Below are 20,875 nucleotides of genomic sequence, written 5' to 3'. Positions count from 1 at the left end.
CGGCATGTCTTGACGTAACGGGCGACGTCGGCGGTAAGACGCGGCCAGTAATACCTTTCATGTATCCTCGACAGCGTCCGGGAGAATCCGAGGTGCCCAGCAGTGGGATCGTCGTGTAAGGCGTGCAGTACTTCTGGACGCAGCGCCGACGGAACAACAAGAAGGTAGTTGGCGCGGACTGGTGAAAAGTTTTTCTTCACGAGTAGGTTGTTTTGAAGCGTGAACGAAGATAATCCACGCTTAAATGCCCTAGGGACAACGTCGGTGTGCCCTTCCAAATACTCGACAAGGGCTTTTAGCTCCGGGTCCCCTCGTTGTTGATCAGCGAAGTCTTCCGCGCTTATTATTCCAAGGAAGGCGTCGTCGTCCTCGTTATCTTGCGGCGGCGGGTCAATGGGGGCGCGTGATAGGCAATCGGCATCTGAGTGTTTTCGACCGGACTTGTATGTTACAGTGATGTCGTATTCTTGTAGTCTGAGGCTCCACCGTGCCAGCCGTCCTGAAGGGTCCTTTAAGTTAGCTAGCCAACACAACGCGTGATGGTCGCTGACCACTCTGAATGGCCTGCCATATAGGTAGGGGCGAAATTTCGCTGTAGCCCAAACGATGGCTAGGCATTCCTTTTCCGTTGTGGAATAATTGCCTTCCGCTTTTGACAACGACCGGCTAGCGTAAGCTATCACGTGTTCATGTCCATCTTTTCTCTGGACTAGGACGGCACCGAGGCCTAGGCTACTGGCGTCAGTGTGGATTTCGGTATCGGCGAGCTCGTCGAAGTGCGCAAGTACGGGCGGCGACTGCATGCGTCGTTTGAGTTCTTCAAATGCATCGGCCTGCGGCGTTTCCCACTTGAACTCGATGTCACATTTAGTTAGCTGTGTCAGCGGCTCAGCGATGCGTGAAAAGTCCTTGACAAATCGCCTGTAGTAGGCACACATGCCAAGAAATCTACGCACTGCCTTTTTGTCGGTGGGCTGCGGGAACTTTGCGATGGCAGCTGTCTTCTGCGGGTCGGGGCGGACTCCAGACTTGCTGATGACGTGGCCTAGGAAAAGAAGCTCATCGTAGGCGAAGCGGCACTTTTCTGGCTTCAGAGTGAGCCCTGATGACTTGATGGCCTCGAGTACTGTTGCGAGCCGCCTAAGGTGTTCGTCGAAATTTTCGGCGAAGACAACGACGTCATCCAAGTAAACGAGACAGGTCTGCCACTTCAATCCTGCTAAAACCGTGTCCATCACGCGCTGGAACGTTGCAGGCGCCGAGCACAGTCCAAATGGCATAACCTTGAACTCGTAGAGGCCGTCTGGGGTGATGAAGGCGGTCTTTTCGCGATCTCTTTCGTCGACTTCAATTTGCCAATAGCCAGACTTGAGGTCCATCGACGAGAAGTATTTAGCGTTGCAGAGCCGATCTAATGCGTCGTCTATCCGTGGGAGGGGGTATACATCCTTCTTCGTGATCTTGTTCAGTCGACGATAATCGACACAGAAACGTAGGGTTCCGTCCTTTTTCTTTACCAGGACAACAGGGGATGCCCACGGGCTTTTCGACGGCTGGATGATGTCGTCGCGCAGCATTTCGTCGACTTGTTCTCTTATAGCTTCACGTTCCCGCGTCGAAACTCGGTAAGGGCTCTGGCGTAGTGGTCGAGCGCATTCTTCGGTTATTATGCGATGCTTTGCGACTGGTGTTTGTCGAATCCTCGATGACGTCGAAAAGCAGCCTTTGTATCGTCGAAGCAGACTTCTGAGCTGTTGCTGCTTAATCACGGGGAGACTTGGACTTATGTCGAAGTCTGGCTCGGGAACTACGGTTGTCGGGGCAGATGCGATAGAATCCGAGAGGACAAAGGCATCGCTGGTTTCCACAATTTCCTCGATGTATGCGATCGTCGTGCCCTTGTTGATGTGCTTGAACTCCTTGCTGAAGTTTGTCAGCAACACTTTCGTGTTTCCTCCGTGCAGTCTAGCGATCCCTCTTGCGACGCAAATTTCACGGTCGAGCAGTAGACGTTGGTCGCCTTCGATGACGCCTTCTACGTCAGCGGGTGTTTCGGTGCCGACCAAAATAACAATGCTGGAGCGAGGCGGGATGCTCACTTGATCTTCAAGCACACTCAAGGCGTGGTGACTACGAGGGCTCTCCGGCGGTATTGCATGATCTTCCGACAGCGTTATTGACTTCGACTTCAGGTCGATGACTGCGCCGTGTTGGTTGAGGAAGTCCATGCCGAGAATGACGTCTCGTGAACACTGTTGGAGGATAACGAAGGTGACAGGGTAAGTCCGGTCGTGAATGGTAATTCTTGCCGTGCACATTCCTGTCGGCGTAATCAGGTGTCCTCCAGCGGTCCGAATTTGAGGGCCTTCCCATGCAGTCTTAACCTTCTTCAACTGGACGGCGATGTGTCCACTCATTACGGAGTAATCGGCCCCTGTGTCGACTAAGGCAGTGACTGCGTGGCCGTCGAGAAGCACGTCGAGGTCGGTGGTTCTTTGTCTGGCGTTGCAGTTGGGTCTTGGCGTCGGATCACGGCTGCGTCGTGTTGATCTGAAGCTGGAACGTCGCGTCGTCAAGTCGTCTTTCGTCGGTGTAGTCTTGGCTTCCCGACTTCTTCGGGACGGCGGCGTGTCGTCATGAAGTCGTCGAGATGGTTTCTTCGTCGTTTTCGTCGGCGGCGGAGGATCTTCGTCAGTTCGACGAACAGCAACCGCACCTCCATCGGTTGCTGCTTTTAGTTTTCCGGATATGGGCTGACGGACCGGCCCCGGGCTGGGCCAGTGTATGGTCGGCGCTGCGGCGACAGGTAGCGGCCTGGTGACGGCGAACGGGAAGCTCGTCGAGGGCTCCACTGAGTGGCGGCGAGGTAGTCGGCGATATCGCGAGGTCGTTCGCCAATCTGTGGCCGCGGCGCGTTAACGGCGAAACCTCGCAGTCCCATCTCCCGGTATGGGCATCGGCGGTAGATGTGCCCCGCTTCTCCGCAGTGGTAGCAGAGCGGGCGGTGGTCAGGAGCGCGCCAAATGTCCGTCTTCCTCGCGTAGGTCCGCTGGGCGACGGGTGGTCGTGCTGGCGCTGGCGGCGGCGGACGACGGAACTGCGGCGTGACAGGGCCCTGGCGCGGTCGCGGAGGGGGACCTTGACGGCGTGCGACGGCGGCGTAGGTCATCGCTTGCGGCTCAGGCTGGGGCGATACAGGGGCTACTCCAAGTTGTTGTTGGAGCTCTTCACGCACGGCGTCGGCAATCGAAGCCACTTGAGGCTGTGATGATGGGAACAGCTTTTGTAGCTCCTCCCGCACGACCGCTCGGATAGCCTCGCGCAGGTCGTCGGTGGCCAGTGATTGAACTCCGGCGTAGTTCGTCGAGTTTGTGCGGCGGTCGAATTGCCGGTTTCGGATCTCGAGTGTCTTTTCGATGCTGGTGGCCTCGCGAAGAAACTCGTCCACGGTCTTCGGTGGGCTTCGTACCATTCCGGCAAAAAGTTCCTCCTTCACACCACGCATCAGCAGGCGGACTTTCTTCTCCTCGGGCATTTCAGGGTCGGCGTGGCGGAAGAGACGGCTCATTTCTTCCGTGTAGATCGCGGTCGTCTCATTAGGTAGCTGCACCCGGGTTTCTAATAGCGCTTGGGCTCGTTCTCGGCGTACGACGCTTGCGAACGTCTGCAGGAAGCCGCTTCGGAAAAGTTCCCAGGTCGTTAAGGTGGCTTCTCGGTTCTCGAACCACGTCCTGGCCGCGTCTTCCAAAGCGAAGAAGACATATCGCAGTTTGTCGTCGCTGTTCCAGTTGTTAAAGGTAGCGACTCTCTCGTACGTCTCGAGCCAGCTTTCCGGGTCCTCGGAAGTTGAACCGCGGAACGTCGGAGGCTCCCTGGGCTGCTGCAGCACGACGGGTGACGCTGGGGCTGCCATTGGGGTTGACGTGGTGGCCATCTTCCTAGTCGTCTCAGGCAAAAGTCCGTGCTCCGGGGGCAGTCCTTGCAGCCTGCGGCTACCTCGCTGGTTCTTGGCGACGTTGGTGTCTTCCGAGTGAGGGCTTGGGTCACGGCTTTGTGGGGGCGTCCGGTACATGAACGCAAAGCACCTCCACCAGATGTCACGTGGTGGTGACGTAGAAGAACACAGTAGCAATACTGTGAACGAGAAAACTAACTTTTATTGGGCGAACTTGTGCCCACAAAACAGGCTACACTTATAGCACAACGAAAGCGGCGAACACAGTCGGCGATCGTCGGAAATCTGATGAGCGGGTCAAGCGCGTCGGCTTTTATACAGGATCGTCGAATGTTCCAGACTAATCGTTGGGACCCGCGTGCCTTCCACAAAGTTCTACACCATTCGAGTCAGGCGAATAAATCAGATAACAGAAGGTTCGTCGACAACAGACTGTGGATAGAAGCATCGATAACTTTCCAGAAACTTCGGATACATGCAAGCGCGTCCCGCGCTGTGCGATAAGATTTGTTAGGCGGCGAAACGTGGTCGCCCGATAAATATAAGTACACGTGTCAATATAATCCGAGGGTATATACCCTCTCCCGTCCCACGTCAAGACCATCCAGGATTATCCCCAGCCTACAACACTGCGCCAGTTACGCCGATTCCTGGGCCTTGTGAATTTTTCCAGGAGCTTTATACCACACTGTGCAGAGCTGCTTCATCTGCTCAGCGGCCTCCTTCAGTGAACTGTACTTGCATTCCAACACTTGCATACCAACACTGTTGCACCCCAACACTTGCATCCCCCTAATCTAAAGCTTCTACTATTGCTGCAAAAGTCTTTGCTGACAAACTGTGGCCTTTTATTTGTGGATGGGCCTTTCTTCTTGGTTGGAAAGGACGTGTTCATGCAGAAATTTTAAAAAATTCACGCAGAAACTTCGTTACGAGTCGTCTAAGCATGCGTAAAAATTGTACCACTTGCTCATCTTGACACAGATTGGTGTTATTATCAATGTTATGAAACTTGATCCGACCAATATAAACGACAGCGCTGCAGTGTCACGAACTGCTGCGGATGGCGGTGCAAGGTGCATTGTTCATGCAAGCAAAGTACCGCAGGTGGCGGCGCTAAGTGTGCTGATGATGTTCCCGTCATTATAAGCCATTATTGCTATTTATCGTCCTATCCATCCACTTCAAACCATTATGAACTGATTACCGGCACTCCGGCGGCAGCTGCGTATAGCAGGGCCACGCAGACCATACATTGAAAGCAATCTGTGACGTGGACAGAAAGTGCTGAATGCCGATAGCTTCGTGCGCTGTGTTCTCGCCGCTTCGTGTTGAGAGACGCGCGGGCCCATACCTTGAAAACGATCTGCGAAAGGGGCAGGGTGCGGCGTGTGCCAAGAGCTTCACGAGCACTGTGGTCTCGCTGCTTCGTTCGCGTTGAAGCAACAGGTAGCGAGAAGGTAAACTCGCTCACTGCTGTGGGCTCTATCTTAAAAGCGATTGTCTTATGTGACAGACAGTTGTTCTCATTGGGTGAACATAGAAATGCTTACGCATTTAACAAAGCTGTTGGAATAAAGTTAAAGCAGAGGGGGGAGAAGGAATAGTTCTCTATACATTTCAGTGACTTGAGTCAGGATGCACCCACAGCTGACCTTTGCAGTCTACATTCCACCTCCACTACTGGGCTGAATTGCCAAAATATGAATGAAATAGCTCCATACTTCAAGGGGACAACTTCCCATCTCTTTAGAGGGAAAAAAAGTGAAATGGTATAGAAAAAGCTTACTGAATGACCGCTTAAGAAGCAAAACTTGTAGGAAAACTAAGTGGAATCTAAATTTGCACACATGTACACTCTGAGGCACACATGTATTTGAGGAGGGAACAGAAGAAACTGGTACATAAGAAGCCAATCAATGAGTTAGCGGTAAGAGGGAAAATAGAGGAATTCCGGATCAAGCTACAGAACAAGTATTCGGCTTTAACTCAGGAAGAGGGCCTAAGTTTTGAAGCAATGAAAGACAATCTTATGGGCATCATTAAGGAGCGTGCAATAGAAGTCGGTGGTAACTCCGTTAGACAGGATACCAGTAAGCTATTGCAGGAGGCGAAAGATCTGATCAAGAAACGCCAATGTATGAAAGCCTCTAACCCTACAGCTAGAATAGAACTGGCAGAACTTTTCAAGTTAATCAACAAGCATAAGGTAGCTGAAAAAAAGAAGTATAATGTGTATAGAATTGAGCATGCTCTCAGGAACGGAGGAAGCCTAAAACAGTGAAGAAGAAACTAGGAATAGACAAGAATCATATGTATGCGTTAAGAGACAAAGCAGGCAATATCATTACTAATATGGATGAGATAGTTCAAGTGGCTGAGGAGTTCTATAGAGATTTATACAGTACCAGTGGCACCCACAATGATAATGGAAGAGAGAATAGTCTAGAGGAATTTGAAATCCCACAAATAATGCCGGAAGAAGTAACGAAAGCCTTGGGAGCTATGCAAAGGGGGAAGGCAGCTGGGTAGGATCACGTAACAGCAGATTTGTTGAAGGATGGTGGGCAGATTGTTCTAGAAAAACTGGCCACCTTGTATATGCAATGCCTCATGAACTCGAGCGCACTGGAATCTAGGAAGAACGGCAACATAATCCTAATCCATAAGAAAGGGGACGCCAAAGACTTGAAAAATTATAGACCGATCAGCTTACTGTCCGTTGCCTACAAAGTATTCACTAAGGTAATCGCAAATAGAATCAGGAACACCTTAGACTTCTGTCAACCAAAGTACCAGGCAGTATTTCGTAAAGGCTACTGAACAATAGACCATATTCACACTATCAATCAGATGATAGAGAAATGTGCGGAATATAACCAATCCTTATATATAGCTTTCATTGATTACGAGAAAACGTTCGATTCAGTCGAAACCTCAGCAGTCATGGAGGCATTACGGAATCAGGGTGTAGATGAGCCATATGTAAAAATAATGAAAGATATCTATAGCGGTTCCACAGCCACCATAGTCCTCCATAAAGAAAGCAACAAAATCCCAATAAAGAAATGAGTCAGGCAGGGAGATACGATCTCTCTCTCCAATGCTGCTCGCAGCGTATTTACAGGAGGTATTCAGAGACCTGGATTGGGAAGAATTGGGGATGAGAGTTAATGAGAATACCTTAGTAACTTGCGATTCGCTGATGATATTGCCTTGCTTAGTAACTCAGGGGAACAATTGCAATGCATGCTCACAGACCTGGAGAGGCAAAGCCGAAGGGTGGGTCTAAAAATTATTCTGCAGAAAATTAAAGTAATGTTTAACAGTCTCGGAAGAGAACAGCAGTTTACGATAGGTAGCGAGGCACTGGAAGTGGTAAGGGAATACATCTACTTAGAGCTGGCAGTGACCGCGGATCCGGATCAGGAGACTGAAATAATCAGAAGAATAAGAATGGGCTGGGGTGCGTTTGGCAGGCATTCTCAGATCATGAACAGCAGGTTGCCATTAACCCTCAAGAAAAAAGTGTATAACAGCTGTGTCTTACCAGTACTCACGTACGGGGCAGAAACCTGGAGGCTTACGAAAAGGGTTCTACTTAAGTTGAGGACGATGCAACGAGCTATGGAAAGAAGAATGATGGGTGTAACGTTAAGGGATAAGAAAAGAGCAGATTGGGTGAGGGAACAAACGCAAGTTAATGACATCTTAGTTGAAATCAAGAAAAAGAAATGGGCATGGGCAGGACATGTAATGAGGAGGGAAGATAACCGATGGTCACTAAGAGTTACGGACTGGATTCCAAGGGAAGGGAAGCGTAGCAGGGGGCGGCAGAAAGTTAGGTGGGCGGATGAGATTAAGAAGTTTGCAGGGACAACATGGCCACAATTAGTACGTGACCGGGGTAGTTGGAGAAGTATGGGAGAGGCCTTTGCCCTGCAGTGGGCGTAACCAGGCTGATGATGATGATGACACTGAGGGCACCACTAGACAGTCTGATGAAAACTGCCTTTAAAGGGGTCCTGAACCACCCCTCGGGCTTGGTGAAAAACACAGTTCGCGAATAGCATACAATAATGTGAACATCTCACCCAAATTTTGCAGTTGTGTGCAGTGGGTGGAGCTCACAAGTGGAGCACATTGTCACCTTTTCCTTAAATGCTCTATTTTCAACAGAAGCCTGCTCCTCACTCTTTTCTGGACACTTTATTTTGTAGTGTAGTAGATTCCCACACACTGCTGCTATTGGTCAATAGCTGACATCAATTAAGAAGGGTGTTTGGGTCAATGTGCTTCTTCCTACAGTTGCTGCGTATATATATATATATATTGATGCAGTTCAATATACAGGCTGAAGCGAGCGAAAATTTGCTTTTGAATTTCTATAATAATTACGAACTTCTGGAAGGACCCAACTATAGTCTGCTCACCCTGCTCGCGTCAGATCTCACTAAATTAGACTAGTTTTGGGCTCTCCACTAGCCTCAAACCACCCGGCACTTAAGGTCAGACCACACACACGCTTGCCAGCGCGCGCTCACTTCTGGCTGCTCCTGGTTTGACGCCTTGGCAGACTCCGCTTCATATTGAGCTGAGTCTGCCTTCAATAGCGCTTCAAAATTCGCAAGTTCCATGTGGCTACTATCCGTCGGTCAAGCTGGTGCAGGACAAAGCTGGTCTGCACCACGTAGCACGGCCAGACTGGAGCATACAAGTGTGAGCATACACTCAAGCCCTGTCGTGCACAAAGCAAACGCTGCACGTATGCACTACAGTTGCGTGTAGCTGCAGGGTGCCGCGACAAGTCCGCTGAGGACAACCGCATCTGGCGTGGTAGGCAGAAAAATCAGAAGTAGTGGCATATACTTCGAACATCCATCCAAAGTCAAATTTGAATTGCGCGCCACGGTGACGTTCAGTAGGTAGAGTGTTGTGGGCACGTCCTGCTACGCTGTAGCCTTCGCAGTGCAAGTCATTGAAGAAGTGGAAGCACCGAACAGAGGACATACAAGCCACGCTCACTTATAGATATGCGGTCAGCTACAGTTCAAAGTGGTATTATGTTTTAACTAAAGGTGGGTGAATACAGTAAAACCTCGTTAAACCGTACTCGCTTAAACAGTAGTTTCGGTTTAAAAGTAGTAAAGTCAAATCCACGACTCAGCGGCCATTGAACATTATGCGCTTTGTATCCGCATAAACCGTACCAGCTTATTGCCTACGCACCGGTTAAAACGTAGCGTTTCCACTTTTCGTCGCGTAAACACAGCGGCGTGTTGTCTCCATCGGGCGGCCCGGCAGAACAACAAGCCTCAGATCAGAACAACGACCTCCAAGCACCCTGTGCGTTTGCGCATGAAGCCACATCAAGATCATTTCCATGCCGTGCCAGAGAGTGTTGTGGCGCCATGCAAGCGAGGACTCGTGTCATGCTGAAGCTCGGATAAAAAAGATGCTGGGTGCTCAGCATAGAAGAAAAATTAGACATCGTCCGTGCTATCGAACGTGACACGAGGAAGTCTGCGCTGGCACGTGACAGGAATCTGCTGTTGACTACAGTGTGTGGCATTTGGAATGCGAAGAAGTTGCTCGGCAGCGCTGCTGCGACTGCGAAGGGATGTCGGCTACAAGGTTCAACTTTTCGCCATCGTTGCCTCTGTTGTGGCCGAAGTGTCGACTAGCGACAGTGATGAGGACGACACGGAAGTGACAGCACGAGCGATTAAGGCCCTGCGTGTTACGTCAGCCTCATGAATGCAATCGTCGCGACGAGAACAGGGGCGCGATAACCTAACTATTCCAAACGAAAAGTACATGTATTCCGAACTCCGCCACCCGGCAATAAAAAAGGTGCCTCGGGATTTCTGCAGCACTACTGCGCGCGTGCACGGAGAAAACGTAATGCCAACAAGGAATCTGCCATGCGAGTGTTTGCCGAGAAGAGGGGGCTGGCTGAAAAGCTGGGACGCAGCTTCAGTAAGTTTGAGGCCGCTGTCGTCCCGCTAGGCCGCCGCGGCATCAAACGAAAATAACACTTTTGTAGCGTGAAGTGAATGAATACTGCACGTTTTTTTTCCCCCTTTCATCGCACTCTCTCCGAGTTCCATTTTCGACAGTTAAGCGGGCCTCATGTTATTTTGGTTAAACAGTACTACCGTTTAGTATGTACCTTTTCCAAGCTCCAGCCAACTACGGTTTCACGAGGTTTCACTGTATAAACTTTTTGAATAGAAATAGCAAGCGTCAAATATCGAACCGCATATAGAATAGTCAAATGCGGATGCATATATGTACAGCAAAAATACTTTTTCCGGTATAATTAAGTATCATGCTTGCAAAGATTAGTGAAAAAAAGAGTGTACCATCATGGACAGTTAGGTTCAGTTTTAAAGAAGATCAATAACTGCCATTAAAAGAACTGCACGAATAGCCCCTCAACATCTTTATGGCCTGGTTGCAAACAAGCTTTCCAAGAATGAGTGACTGCCGTATGACTGGCTTTCCAAAAACACTAAATTGTTAAAAGAAACAACACCGTAAATTGTGGAAAAATAAAAGAAAAAGCTGCTGAAGGACTTGTGAGCCGTATACACATAAAAGGGTCCATTGCGAGGCAAACATCACTGGTTGCAGCACAAAAGATAAAACTGCTGCATGACTAGACTGCAAGAAACACTAAATTGCAGACTACAAGCAAAAATCACAGGTTGTCAGCTTACACCATGAAACCGAAAATGAAGCTTGTAATGCCCATTTTGTTTTTGCAATGCTTCAAAAGCTTTCATTGTTATTTCACTTCTGATAATTTGCGATACTTTGTTTAGGAGACTGAACAGTAAACAGACTTTACTAGTTGCCTGTTACATAATATCTTAGTGTGAAATATTCAATGCGTATTCAAAACCCATACCTAGCTTTAACACAATAAAAAAAAATGGAGAAACAACAAATGCTTGTCTTACCCGTTTGTCCCAACCACAGATCATGACGCCCTAGAAATGAAATAAGACATGTGCACATAAGAATGAGAAATATAAGACAATGTTATGTCTTATGACAGTATTTGTCTGAATTTAAACATTTTTACTTGACACAAATAATTTCTATCAGCACATCAGTATCAATGCTTGGTATATTTATGAAAAGCAACATTTGAAATTGACAGTGACACCTCACTATAACAAAGCTGAAGGGAGAGCCTCTCCTACTTCACAGTATAACAGTCATATGTATTTGCTTCCTGTTTGTTACTTTTACCTTTGCCATTGTTACACCTAAAAACTGTGACAGTGCATGACTGATGTAGCATTGTTGGCAATGCCTTCAATAACCACTGTATGTCGCCACTGAAAATACTCGCTTCAGAGCATCTGCTGTGCGGCGCCGACACTATGGCGTTGCGGAAAAGGAAGGCACTTTCATTTAAGGGGGGACGCAGCTTTCGCATCACGAAAAATGGGCAAAAAATAAATTTTTTGAAGATCATATTTTGAGTTTCCATAACTCTTTTTCCAAAATATCATCACTGTAAACCACGTAGAAGTGCTCTAAAAAATTTGTGTTATCAGCCAAGGTTGCGAAATGTTTTGCGAAAATCGAAAAATAACAGTTTTTCAAGCGACAATATCTCTGGAACAGCGCGCCGCCATCTTGGTCTCAGAAAGTGGATTTCTCTGTTATGGTGGCTAGACTGGGAGGCGAGAGTATCAGCTGCCTCCGAGAGTAACAAGTGATCATGCCAGCAGTGGCGGCGCTGCTGTCGACGCTTGGGCAACTGTCGCAGTATGCGTGCAGCGTGGGATGTGGCTGTTACCGTACGATTCTTTCACTTGCGCTTTCCTTGTTTTATTTATGTCGAATAGCATGCTATGACTCTATGATGCATTTAGATAACATGAGCTACGAAGTACTCATTGCTCGACCTGATTGTGCGATGAGGCGACGTTCAGCAAAATGTGCAAAGGAACAGATTTTCTAATGCTCTAGCAGTACGATACTTTACTTCAATTTGATATTCTAGAGCACTGAAATAAACTGAGAGGATGTTGTTCAATGCTGGACTTAATTTTTTCCTTGTATCCGACGTCACCCTATATTTATGCCAGGGAAAAAAAAAAGAAAAAATAATAAGAAAGAAAGAAAGAAATAAAAAGAGAGAGAGCTTCAGAATGTTACAATGATTGCCCAGGACAACCTGCATGCTTTACGCTCGTTTCCAAGCTAAAGAAAGTATGCAGGGAACGTGGCAGTACAACACAGGAATTTTATTTCAGGACCAGACACATGTGATCAATCCCAGTCAGCAAGAGAAAAATTGTGGCACTATAGCTGAGGATAAATACACAGCGAACATAGACAAGTTTCAGAGCAAACAAGAGAAAAAATTGTGAAAACAGTCAATGATAAATGCGCAGGGAACTAATGTGAATCGCAGACTCCTCACTCAATCTCACTCACTCAATCAAGCAAGGGGTGTGCTCTTAGTGACCACTGAGTAAGGCAATGTAAAAGCCCTCTGTGTACTGCCAAAGGATTGCAAAATATTGTTTTCTGCCATATCTTCCTCAGCAAGATGACTGCTTTCTCTAACCCAGCTGTCAATGCTAATCCTTCTTTGCATGCTCAAGTAGTGATGCAACACGTCTTACAGTGTTACCTGAGTATGCTGGCAAAGTTCTGCAAGCTTGATTTTGTAAAATGCTCGTCGCTGTACGCAAGTGGACATAGCCAGTGAAGAAGAGGAGAAAGGATGGCAAATTAAATTGATTGTTATATGGTCCCTTGACAGCACATCTGCACATTATTGCGACTGCAGTTAAAGGCCAACTGCAACAGAATTTTGCACCGTGCAAAAAGCCTTGTTTAAAGAGGACATGACACCAATTTTCTATATTGTGAGAGGTAAGCCTTGTGCGTTCAAGAACACGGTGGCACAATTTTAGCCCATTTGAGCCAGCACGTAATTTGTAATCGAATTTTTTATATTACACTCGAAAAGCATTACAGTCGAGCAACACTGGCAAGCACGCGAGCTGTGACGTCCCAAGCTGCTTGTTTGCCGAGCGAGCATTTATCTTCCAGTAAAGAACCAGTGTTTCAGCTGTGCACGCATGCAGGAAACTTCTGCTTTGTTCAGCTTGCCATGGCAATTGTTCAACTTGCAGCGTCTGAAACAATGCCTCTGTGGTGCCTATGTAGCTCTGTGGGGTGTCAAAGTGAACGGAGCAAGGAGTGCTCCATATTGTTCTTCAGGTTCCTCAAGCGTAAGGCTTGGGAGATGAATCTCGGCAAGAAAGACTGGCACTCACCTGACGCTTTTGTATGGTTCTTAGAACACTTCATGAAACACAGCTACAACAATGATTTGCACCTGCTTGCCAAGTTTGGGATACCCGTGAGAAAGCTGAGGCTGCGGCAAGACAGGATGCCGGCCGTGTTAGCGCACCAACCCATCCGGCAGGCAGTGCCCCGGCCAAACATCAGCCTTGCTATTTTTTAAATCAATATAGACTGTAATAATGCAAGTTCAAGTGAAGGTTCAGCAAAAGTGTACACTTCGCAAGATCCTTGCGCCATGGACACATGTGCATGGGCATTTGTTTACATATGCCCCACGCAACTACACAGAGAGAAAAAAAAAATCTGGTGGGAAAGCATGGCAGCTTAACAAAATCAGTTTTGTTGAGTATGGATCCAAGAAACATGCATGCATGGAATGCATGCCAGGAAACAATCTACGCACATAACAATCTGCATTGTGTGATGCAGCACGAGACTTCGTCTCCTGTGAAGGCTGACTAAGCAGCGCTGCACGTATGAAATATGAAAAATAAAGCTATGGTACTCTACAGTGCGGAAAGGCATCAGCAGCATTTCAAGCAACACCGATGTCGCAATCTATGTTGACCACGTTTACTACGCTGCCTTCGTTTATGGCCTACAAGATTTGTGTGTGCCAGCCAACGTGCACAAATCTCAGAGGCCATGTTTTATCACTTCAGCTGGTGGCAATGGGGTCAAAGTCAAAATGCACAGCGTATGTGACGCCATCACTGCTTCTGCTGCTCAAATATTTGTCACTTGATTCTTCATGCAAGTTGGCAATGTCGAAGACAAGGCACGCAATATGTGGAGCAACAAATGGCAGCTGTGCTCCGACCTCGCGTGGTGTGGTGGCTGATGTCACAAATGGCATGGCAATATGGCGCTCGGTGCCTGAGGGTGGAGCTTGGAGCCGGCGAGTTCTAGCTCATATTTTGGACAGAAATGCGCTTCTACTGCCCAGTTTTTACACGTGTATAGCCATAATAAACCCTCTACTACAATTTGTTGTGGCAAAGTGCAAATTTTTTGGGTGACCGTGTCACGTTCCCTTTAGTATAGTGGAGATACAGAGGAGCATCTATGCAAAATTTTATACTTTAAGTATGAGTGGAAGAATCATGAAAGGCTCACAAAAGCAGACATTTGTTATACCAAAACTGAAAAAAAGAAAAAAAGAATGTCAATTACTGCTTGCCAGAACTGACACACGACCTAGAATGCTCGGCATGACTTTCTAGATTGAGTGGCGCCTGTGGGTGCCTGTGGGTGCCTGTGGCTGCCTGCAGCGCACTGAAAAATTGTGGAGGCAATTTGCTGGGATTTGCGTCATGGCTACTAACCACCAGGTGCACACGTCATATACTTAGGTGCTGTTTAGAGGCTGCTAATATGAAAACTTTACAATTACCAGAACTGAGGCTTTTCCAAGACTGCTTCAGTGGTATATAGTACATACTATTTATTTATAACCAATTTAGTCAAAGTAAAATTTAATTGCGGTTGGCCTTTAACAGGGCTGCTACCGTTGCGCGTCGGGTGCGTGTGGATGCAAGCACGCAGGCAATGCCTTGGTCTCATGGCTACGAATGCCTGGAACAAGTGTGGTGAAGTGGAGACCCTCTAACACCAGCTCCTGTTGCGCAGTGCTTTTAAAGGTACCATGGGAGGAACTTCTGAGCTGCTACCGCGCGCACAGGCTGGCGGCCGACAGCGCCAAGATGAAAATATGGCCACATGGCCCCCCTCACGTGTGGGAGGCAGCTCACAAAACAGTGTGCGACTTGGTCAAACAGTCGGGCCTGGCCACCCTGCAGTTCTACACGACTTAGCAGTGCTGGTGCGCAGGGCAGAGTGACAAACTCTTTGAAGAAAGTCGCTCACAAACAAACTACTGATATTTTTACCAAGTCACTATGTTGTACATACAGAAACAGTTCTTTACTTTATCCGCTTTCCCTGTACGAAGCAGCCCACAGCCTCTATTAAAGGGACTGACAACCAATTTTCATGGTATCCATTTTTTTTTTTGTGCTATGGAAAGCCTACCAGTCAGAGTGTCTAATCATGAAGTGGTAAAGCAGAAAACGCTGCGGAACATTCTTTATCAGAATTTTCCAAACTGCAGTCAGTATGTAGTAGTTCACTGCAAGCATGCTGCAAACAGTGATAGGTGATCGTGATGGCAATTATGCGCCGGCATTGGTGGGAGGCACACAAGTGCGGCCGTAGCTGCGAGAAGGTATTAGTTTATCAAACCGATGTTTCTGCGATTATGTTTTTCTAAGTGTTAAAATATTTCTGCGATAAGAGCTACGTGTTTTTGTGGTTTCTTGTCCAACTGCTTTGGTAATTAACTAATCAAGAATGTTTTTTAGCGAGCTCTCGAAAGTGAAGTGACGCTGCAGATCAGCTTATAGCCGCAGCCACATGTGTACTGTGGGGATGCGCGACTCTCACGCGTTGCTGGATATGTTGTTTTCCTGCACGGCTCGCGTGGCCTGGCGCCCGCGGCGGTCGGAGTGGTTGAGGCGCAGTACGAGAGATGGCGCGAGTGTTGCACTGCTAACGCCGCCGACAGGCGGGGTTTACTTGGGCGGCGAAAGACAAGGCGCTTCCTCTTTGGTTCGAGATCGTCGAGCGACGCGGACGTCCCGCGCGGGCGCCGATCCATGCTTCTGCGAGACTGTCTCGCGTGGCCGCCTTCAAACGCGCCACCATTCGTGTGACCGTACACGCGAACGACCAGGCGTTGGGATCCAGCATGGGGCGAACATATTCGCTCGCTATCCGGTCGCGGTGAGTCGGACTTCTAGATTTGTCGCGCGCCCATCGGCATGTTTTGTGGATAGCAACTCGGCTAGCAGGCATTGATCTATGAAAGGTGCAATAAATGCCCTTGTGATTGTTTGCACTACTGTGTTGTCGTTCCTTTGTCCCAAGAGCACGGGAGGAGAAACCCCACATCTGGCTGCCCAACGTGGGGCTCTTGGGGCATCGGACGATAGATTTAACAGTTTTGCTTCGTTCGAAACCTTTGTTTCAACCGAAGTGTAGGGCTAGCGCGGATTTTGATCGCTAGCGTTGGCGGTGTGCTTTCTTGAGCGAGGCGACGGTGGCTGTAGTGTGTTTGAACTTGTCAACATGCTAAGCCTTTTCGCAAGTGTTTTTTTTAATGACATTCGTTGGTACGAGAGCCACGTGGTCTGCATCCTCAGAGAGCGAGGCTCAGTGCCCGTGGAGCATTGCCAAGCCTGAAGCGAGTGAGTACGGAAGCCTCGTGGGTGGTCCGAATTTCTTATGTAAATAGCTTCTTCTATCTCTTTGACTCGGATGAAGTCGCGGCTCTGGGAGCCGGGTGGCCGCGGGCCACGGGTGCCACTACGGGCTGACTGGTATTGCAGCCTGGCACCGGGCGCTCCGACACTGTCTGGGACGGTGGGCGCCGTCAACTCGGATGCTGTGTGCACCGAGCGGAGTAGGACCACCTCACAGAGCTGACGTCTCCTCGCGGCTGCCTGTGTTGCGCTCATTTTGGGTGTTGTTTTTGGATGCCAGTTGTTGTCAGGGTAGCGACGCTTTAGGCCTAAGGCTTTACGAAGCTGCCTGTCGCACGTGGAGGGACACAATCTGGTGGACCGTGGCGTTGAGGTGTTGCAATTTGCTTCCCTCATTCTATTTAGCCTCGCACGAATTGAAATTACTTGTTCGACTCAAGGAAGCGAGCTTCGTTCACGTGAACTTAGCATCTGAGTAGCTGCCCGATCTTTTGCTAGCCGAGTTGAACATCGTACCACGTGGGCGATGCGCATGCAGAATTCCTCTCCCTTGCACTACTTTAGTGTTTGCCGAGTGTGTTGAGTGCACGCAGCGTGATTAGAGTCACCCCTGGTTTGCCGTCACCTGCACATCATCTGCGCTGCTGCCCCGGACTACGATCGCCACAGCATCACCGGGCAATGGTGACGCTGTGGCGAGTTCGGCGGCCGCCTGAAAAGAGCCGGCGGTCACCGACAGCTACTGCGGCTCTCGCTTGCTCGTTCTGACTACTGCGTCGCCGTTTCCGGAGTCCTGGCCGGGAATCGTGCCGTCGAGTCTGCAAAGCTGCTGCTGTGACCGGCGGACGCCAGCGGTGTACCCAGGGACAACGTCGGCTCGCATGTTATGGACAGCGTGTGGACATTTCCTCAGCGCGGCCACTGTTGCATGTACAATCTTGTTCGCGAAGCACAGGTTGATGTTATACCGTGTCACATGTCTCGCCGGAATATGTAGTGATTTAAGATTGGGGGGATGTGGGGATGCGCGACTCTCACGCGTCCCCCGATATGTTCTTTTCCCGCACGGCTCGCGTGGCCTGGCGCCCGCGGCGGTCGGAGTGGTTGAGGCGCAGTACGAGAGATGGCGCGAGTGTTGCGCTGCTAACGCCGCCGACAGGCGGGGTTACTTGGGCGGCGAAAGACAAGGCGCTTCCTCTTTGATTCGAGATCGTCGAGCGACGCGGACGTCCCGCGCGGGCGCCGATCCATGCTTCTGCGAGACTGTCTCGCGTGGCCGCCTTCAAACGCGCCACCATTCGCGTGACCGTACACGCGAACAACCAGGCGTTGGGATCCAGCATGGGGCGAACATATTCGCTCGCTATCCGGTCGCGGCAAGTCGTACTTCTAGATTTGTTGCGCACCCATCGGCATGTTTGGTGGATAGCAACTCAGCTAGCAGGCATTGATCTATGAAAGGTGCAATAAATGCCCTTGTGGTTGTTTGCGCTACTGTGTTGTCGTTCCTTTGTCCTAAGAGCACGGAGGAGAACCCCACAGTACTAATATTGTAGTGTTGCCACAAATTTATGGCACTAGTCGATAGCATTTCTTATCTCATAGGGAGAGCACACAACTCTGGGTACTTACTTGCGAACTTGTGCATATACAACAGCATTATGTGCGCTACCACGCATAGTGGGACATGTGTGCCACTCGTTAGTGTGGACTTTTCTTTACCTCATAATACACATAGAATAAATTGCAAGTGTCTAATAATATACAAGCTGAAATTTTAAGCAATAAGTATGCTGAACTTAGTAACAGTAGTCTTACGTAATCTCGTATACTACATTTGGAGTACCATGATTTCACCAACAGGCCACGCCACTTACTGGTTTTTGAGACTTTCTTTGCCAATTTAAAATTATAATTCCTAATTAAATCATGAAAAGCGTGCTGGATTATATCACTAAATCATGGCGATTTCATTTCCATCAACATCACAACACATTCTGGCCAGTTGTCAGTTCCTTTAAGGTCCACAGACACAGCGAATGTGCAGGAAAGATACCAGCGATAGCATCTGAAAAGCATGAACAGAAAAAGTGCAACATAGTCCACAGAGGCTGATCATGAATATTTGCAACCCCTTCTGCATTTAAACGATCTTTAGTGGCATGATAGATGACAGTACTTCTTTAGCCCCTTTCGTGCCATACTATTACACAGAATTTTGACCAAAAATGGCTCAAATTTTCGTTGTGAATTTTTTTTTTACGAACACTGCTGAGAATGTTTTAGGTATTCATTTATTCAAAATCTTAACTATTATTGCAAAACTGAATCTTAACAGCCCTGTACTGTATACCGTGCGATTGGTATAAAAAGAAAACATGAAAATTTATGTTTGCCTGCAGAGTACACATTGAAGTACTCCAATGGGTCACCTGTGTCCTCCACATCAAACATTGTAACTAGAGCCACCAAAAATGGGAAGCGAGACGGGCATGGAGGGGATTTATTTACATCGAGTTCACACCAGTGCCTTGTGACATCGAAGTCACTAAAAGTGTCACTCTCAGAAGACGAGCCGAGTCCATTGAAAATCTCAGTGTCTTCAGTCGAAGAGCAGTACACTTGAATCACTCGATTTTTCGGCAGCTTTTCTTTTTCACAAGGAAACCAACAAAGCTTCAGCTGCCGGTGGCACCATTTGAAAGACCCAAGTTGCCAACCTGTTTATGTTAATCTGCAACAATAAACTCACTCGTGTTTGTGCTGCCCCACAGATTGTGTGCTTCCATCTACAAGAATTACGACAAAGCCCCGAGACGAAACCAGCCTGTCTGTAGCATTGCTAGAAAATAACAAGTACCACCGCTCATCCTTGGCCGTTTTTTACCAGAAACGCGTGGATGAACTCGGCTCGTCTAAGGCATAGAATAGGTTACCTAACAGCACCACTGAAAACTGCGGCAGCATAGTGATGAACAGTAATAAATGCTTCAACACTGGTGGTGTGACAATGCGGAAAGCCCACTCTATACTCTGTCACTCTACACGGATGACAAAAAAGCGGTATCTTACTTGTGTTAGAGGGTCCCTTTGAGGAAGGTGCATAAAGATGTACAGACAAGTGCCAATTTCAAATTGAAGACATTCAGAGCACTCAACTAACCAGAGAGAGCCCCATGCCCTTGTAGTTGTAAAGGATGTTTGCCAGTAGCTTGGACGCTGCTGCTACAGAGATCCGTTCTCGGTTTCTGAGTTCATATATGCTGTGAAAAGAGAAGGCAGGGAGGAAAGGAAAACGAGGTAAATGTTTGATACTGAAATGCCCCTTACAAGAAATGCAGATGGCCATTAAAGAAATAATGATAAATAAATGATAACACAAAACATATCATATACAAGGTCATACAGCAAGGAACTGACCACAATTTTTCATCCCCACTGGTAAAACAGTGGTACATTTAGCACCAAATGCTATAGGGGGTGCACGAGGTGATCCATGATGGCCTGCACAAAGATTATCAGGATTGCAGACTGCATGTTTGTGTCATAGCACGCCAAGCTTATTCCACCGGCTGCGGAAAAAGGTAGCGATGACGCTACATTTTTGCAAAGCAGATGTCTTTAGCAGACATGATGGAGCACGTTCATACCTCTAAAAGAGAGAGAGAGGAGGAGGAGGACAAGGAATTTCTGAACGCCGGCTATCTCATTCGTTGCGGCATCCGTCAAGATGTGAGGCACTAAAGCTGCTACTATTCAAGGGCTGTTTGTACAGACATTGCACATTCAAGGCAAGCCTAATAGGAATGCGAGTTTAGTTCCGATGAAGGCAGTCGTATCAATATGCATGAGCTTTTTGTTGTATTGTTCAGTCACACTGTCAGCGTGCCTTGCCACGCTTTGCGCACCTCGCGTAAATATATAAATGGCATTCTCAAATTTATAACATTTCGCACCCCGCGCAAGTATAAATGACTATCATGCATACCCAGAATGGTGCGCTTGCTTGTTGCACGGTACACGGGTGTTTTTGATTTCGCCCCCATCAAAATGCAGCCATCGTAGTTGGTATCAAGAGAAATTACATTACTGCAAAATCAAAAGAGATAACCCACCCCTGTTTCTAGCACAATTTTGTAGTGAACTATGGCAGGCCACATGCAAGATCCATAAAATAACATGTCCCGATTCTCGTCATTTCATTTTTCATCGCGAAGCAGGAACGCAAGGATGCGGCAAAGCTTCAATGTGGAGAAAAAAGTGGAGGTTGTCCAATGGTACCGAAAGGCCAGCAGCAACGTAAGACCGCATGACAATT

The 20,875-nt window shown here is 48.2% G+C and overlaps 1 protein-coding gene across 1 annotated transcript in view; it reads right to left on the bottom strand.

Annotated features, from left to right (window-relative positions):
• LOC126527668 (proteasome subunit beta type-5-like) overlaps positions 1-20,875 on the bottom strand; it is a 57,007-nt gene that overhangs the window by 18,582 nt on the left and 17,550 nt on the right. Inside the window, exons 4-5 of the mRNA XM_050175522.3 lie at positions 19,721-19,820; positions 10,921-10,950 (exon numbers count right to left, since the gene is read on the bottom strand). Of these exons, the coding sequence (XP_050031479.1) occupies positions 10,921-10,950; positions 19,721-19,820 (130 nt within the window). The remainder of the gene's footprint in view (positions 1-10,920; positions 10,951-19,720; positions 19,821-20,875) is intronic.

This window comes from Dermacentor andersoni, chromosome 1 (genome assembly GCF_023375885.2).
Source record: "Dermacentor andersoni chromosome 1, qqDerAnde1_hic_scaffold, whole genome shotgun sequence".
In the NCBI taxonomy this organism is placed as follows: Eukaryota; Metazoa; Arthropoda; class Arachnida; order Ixodida; family Ixodidae; genus Dermacentor; species Dermacentor andersoni.
Note: the sequence above shows the minus strand (reverse complement) of the source record. Positions and strands in the feature narration are given on the sequence as shown.